Raw genomic sequence first — 5018 nt, 5'->3', positions numbered from 1 at the left:
TATATATATATATATATATATATATATATATATATATATATATATATATATATATATATACAGAGGTCAAAAGTGACATAATATGTCAATATTATATTCCAATACAGACCTGTAAACACTACTTACTTGAGTATGAAATCACCGATACACATGTATCACATTTTATTTGATGTTTGGTATTCTCTCTCACACATAATAAACACACTTGTAGGCAGTTCTCTACTTAAATAGTAGATTCATGTAATAACATTTGTCTAGCGTATATCTCCGCTCTACAGCAAACTCTGCACTTGACAATCTACAGGGTGATAAAAACAACAACAACTGTACAACTTTTAAAAAAATTATCTCAAACAAAATAGGTACTAGAAAGTTATAATTTGGAAAAGATGTACTTCATTCAAAAGGAATTTGTTTGACATAAAATTCACAAAGAAAAAACATATTTTTGAAAACGGAAGTTGCTTCTAGAAAAATCACCTATAAATGCAAAATGCACCAATTTAAAAGAACTTGTAAGGAAAGTCATGAAATGATTGGTGTGTTTTTTCCTTTTCGTTTTATTTTAAAAATCTAATCCTTTCATCCCTGTAACCTTTAAACAATATTTCTTTGGTGCTAAAGAGTAAAAAAAATATTTTTTTTAAATTCTGGAATTCCAAGAACCAATGGTCTATATGTCATCCTTTGGACTAGACACATTGCGTGGTTCGTAATGTTCACTGGTGGCCAAACACAAGGATTCACTCAACCATGAGCAATCAAAGCCACATACACTGTACACATTACAGTATGGAGCTGTTTCTAGAAACAATAGAAGGATGGGGGAGGTTGCCCAAATAGACAGCCTTTGTGGAGTTGATATAAGCTGAAAGGTGAATATTATAGGCTTTGCCAAGGAACAAATGTTCACGCTTTTCAGGACGATCGAGGAATCATGAACACATTGCTATCCTCTGATAGCTTCCAAACAGGAAAATAATACACTCGTAGATGAAGATCTGCCTCGAGAATGCGGACAGGTGAGATGGAGGAAAGTTATTGCTGCAGACATCATCTACGGACAGATGTCTAATGGGGCTCAGCTACTGAATTCTGCACCCTGGTAACGTTGAAAGGGGTACGAACGGTGTGTGTTTGACCTGAAAAGGTCGTTTTTGTCCAGGAATTTTAAGTTTTGATTCTCTACAGGTCCTAACTGATGGACAATTTCCACCCTTGACATCAAAGAAGGCCTTAATGGCACTTTAACATTACTTCCGTACCTTGTGCAAAATTTACGAAATGAGTTGGTGGGGAGGAAATGTTCCATACACAAAGCTCTCTGCTCTTTATCTATCTTAACCATTATATCATCAGGCAAAGCAACTTGAGAAAAACTATCGTCAATCTTCTATTGCCCTGTTAGACCACTGCAGTGAATGCAATGTGGCTCAATCGGTGGGATTGTTAGTGGTAGGCCTAATGTGAACTAGTGCGTCATGCTACAACAAATGGGACATAGCTGAAAATGGGTTGTTTTTTTTACACGCTATGTACAACAAAACTATTCAGTGGATTTTTCTAAAATGAATATCAGACAAATTCTTTTTGACTTCCAAATGTTGTCTTTAAATTTGAAGCGCATAACTTCAGTGTCGAGGAAAATATTAGCAAAAAAAGTTGTACAGTTTTTTTTATCACCCTGTATATTACCGTACCACCACAGCAGACCCAGAACACTCAGACATCTTGGCGTCCCGAGAACCTCACCTTGCAAGCAGCAGATTAAGTGCCCGCACTTACAAACTGACAGCATTTTTTGCCGTTTGTGGCCAGTTACCTATTCCTACTTGGCTGAAATTAGGAAAATTCGTGTAAAGTGCCTTTTTCAAGTACACAACGTCGGGACCCCAACGGGGTTCCAACCAACGATCTTTCGGCTGCGACCCCAATAGTCTGACCATTAGACCATCAACTTAAACATTTTCTGCTCATACACTGGACCACAAACGTATTGGAAGTACTAAAAACAGACAGGCAGTCAAATATACAAACAAAATAGATCCGAGTTATTTTTATTTTTATTATTATTTTTTTCGAAAGCTGAATTGACATCTCGCATGACAATCTGCGAACGGCTGACGTCTGAGGTCAGTTTGGCGTAAAAGGAATCCGGTCGGTCACCAACTTTTTAAAAATTAAATTGCCTGCATTTGCTGGGGTTTATCCCCTTCCGGTTGATCGATTATCTGGTGTCTGTAATTATGTAAATTATGTCAGGACGCGCTGGAATAAGGTGCTAGTCAATATCATTTTTGGGCATATCACCCTAAACATTGTTAATTTGTTTTGCCTACTCATCTATCTTGAATAGAAGTCGGGACATTTGCGATTAAAGGAGGTGAGGGTCAGAGATAAAATAAGTGAGAAAAGGGCCGCCAAAGTTTGGTAATTTCCAAAGCTTAGAGTCCTTAGGAACCGCAAATTTACAAGTTTTGTGCCTTTAATTAAAGTTTTCAGAAAACCCAGAGAGCAACTAATTTTTAAAAAAGTAAATGAAAATTCAATTTTTAAAAATTCCAAACGTAAAGAAAAATGCCATTTCTTAGATTTCATTATTTGGACGAGAGCCTGATTTCAGCACGATGCCTCACAATTACCAATCTCACACCTTTTCTTCTGCAGATATCCAAACTCCATCGTGAAGGACTACAGTATATGCAAAAACAGGTGAAAGGCTTCTATGAATTAATGCTAGTGACCGGAGCATCTGCCAACCACTTCGAGGAATCGTTGTCGTTACTTCGCAATGTGCGAGAAAATCTCTTGCCACATCTGGAGTTGAAAAACTACACATTCATTTATTACGATCTTGGCCTCAACGAAAGTCAGAAAGGAGAAATTTCAAGGAAATGCCGTTGTAAAGTTCTAACTTTCCCATTTCATCTATTTCCGGAATTTTGCAGCTACTTAAAATGTTACACATGGAAACCTCTCATTGTGAATGCTCACATTGCTCAAACTCAGCTGCTCTTTTGGATGGACGCTTCCATTAGATTTTTTTCAAACTTCCGGAAATTCGAACGATTACTTGATCGAGCACGATTCAGAGGCCTCCAGTCCGGATTGGCCAGACACCACATCCCGCACACTACCATGACGCGAACGTTTCATTTTTTCGGAGACGAACCTTGCTCCTACCTCCCTTACAGGGAGAGTTCGAGCTGCTTTTGGATATTTCACAACGAGTACTTTGTTCGTAGGTCAGTCCTTGAGCCCTGGGCTGCTTGTGCCCTTGACGACAAATGCATGTGTCCGCTTCATGTGGTTGACCCAAAAGTAGTGAGGACCATGTGCAGACGCAGGGAAGGTCTATATCACTACGGCGTGTGCCACAGGTTTGACCAGTCAGCTATTTCGATGATTGTTGCAAAGCTGTACCAGGAAAAGTATGAACACATATTGATGCCCAATCGACGTGAATATCTTGAAATTCGGCGCGGAGAAAAGCTGGGCAGAGATTAAATTTTGATTTCAGTACTCAGTATTTGGTATGAAAGATTATTGAAAGTTTAGAATGAGCGTTTGTATCTCCTTGAGTTAAATTTACTTTTTATCACCATCTGGTGCCTTGCCGACTGACGTGGGCGATCATGGACCTCCACTTTACTCTGTCTTGCGTTGCCGCAATAATGTCCGTCGTTCTTATGGTCAACCTGTCAAGAATCTTTTTCCTTTGCCTATCTCTGCCTCTCATTCCATCAAACGTGTCTGCTGTTACAATATTCTCCAATACTTCCATCTGCATTGTGTGTCCAAATGAACTTCGCCTGTCGCTTTCGTATATAAATAACTGTTACCACATTAAAAATATGAACTCACTTAGTCCAGAAAAAATGGAGATAGTCTCTTTGTTTCGGAAACCCGTAGGTGACCAGTGTATCGACTTTGTTTCCTTAGTTGCTTTGCACCTGATAAGAACAACAGGATTACACGAAAACGGTATTGGACGACAAAATTGCACAAATCAAAAATAGGTAGAAACAGCCAATGGAAAAACTGAAAAATTGTGACTGATGCCGTTTTCCCCCTGTGATATTCTCTTTTTTTGTTTGTTGCTGCAGGAAACGTATCAAAGCCACAGGGAAATACTGCATAAATAACGAAAGTGTAAGAATGTGAACAGAAATGAAATTGGTCAGGGAACATAATAGAGAACATCAAATTTATTTTTTTCTGCTGTGAAACAGTCATGCAAATACCACAAAACCAATTAGATGTACGAGCTTACAATGCAAGAGAATCGGGGTTCGAGGGCATGGACACAAGTTAGATAATTTAGGAGGCGGGCTTCTGCTGATGCCCATCTGGGTTGAAAAAGAAACACTATTCTCAGCAGAAGGACATGGATACATTGTACTAAATAAAATGCCACCTCACTAGAGAATCGCACTTGAGTCTTTTGGATGGGACAGCGAAGCACCTTACTACTACTTCAGTTTTGGTGAAAATTTTACAACACTTGCAACAGAATAAGGGTATATACGATCCGAAGATTAGAGTTGCCTCATGAGAATTTAAAAAAGTAAAGTGGTTCCCGTATCCGATCCGGACAATGGGAACTGCCTAATTAGTGAGTCAACTTCCTGGTCCTTCGGCATATTGTGGTAGGGTGGCCAGTTACAAGAGAGTAACAAACATAAAATGAAGAAGGGAGAGAGAGAGATATATATAAGGACGATAGATGTTCGATAGTAAAGAAGGGGCAAACCACACCAGAGCTCTTGTAGTGTCTTAATATCTCGATTACGACTCTGAATAATCTTACAGTTTTGATAGAGCACATTATAGTACATCTAATTTGGTTTCTGACCGTACGGTTGTAGCAGCTCATACAGTCAAAAATGTCAGATAAAACTTTGTAATGCCGAGGTAGCCATATGTGAAGTTGGGAGTTGAACCAAAGATAGTACATAACAAGATGGGCCACTCAGCCAAAAAAGTGTCCGCAGGAAGTGCGCTCTTTGCTTCAGATG

The 5018-nt window shown here is 38.9% G+C and overlaps 1 protein-coding gene across 1 annotated transcript; it reads left to right on the top strand.

The window, feature by feature from the left end:
* Positions 1 to 2661: 2661 nt before the first annotated feature.
* On the top strand, positions 2662 to 4511 carry LOC101853419. Its single transcript, XM_005088983.3, has one exon. The coding sequence runs from the start codon at positions 2701 to 2703 to the stop codon at positions 3505 to 3507; it is 807 nt and encodes a 268-aa protein (XP_005089040.3). The 5' UTR covers positions 2662 to 2700; the 3' UTR covers positions 3508 to 4511.
* Positions 4512 to 5018: the final 507 nt, after the last annotated feature.

This window comes from Aplysia californica, unplaced genomic scaffold (assembly GCF_000002075.1).
Source record: "Aplysia californica isolate F4 #8 unplaced genomic scaffold, AplCal3.0 scaffold00002, whole genome shotgun sequence".
Classification (NCBI taxonomy): domain Eukaryota; kingdom Metazoa; phylum Mollusca; class Gastropoda; order Aplysiida; family Aplysiidae; genus Aplysia; species Aplysia californica.
Note: the sequence above shows the minus strand (reverse complement) of the source record. Positions and strands in the feature narration are given on the sequence as shown.

What these genes read in the sequence shown, in the direction of transcription:
- LOC101853419 (XM_005088983.3), top strand. Translation starts at nt 2,701, where the DNA reads ATGCAAAAACAGGTGAAAGGCTTCTATGAATTAATGCTAGTGACCGGA.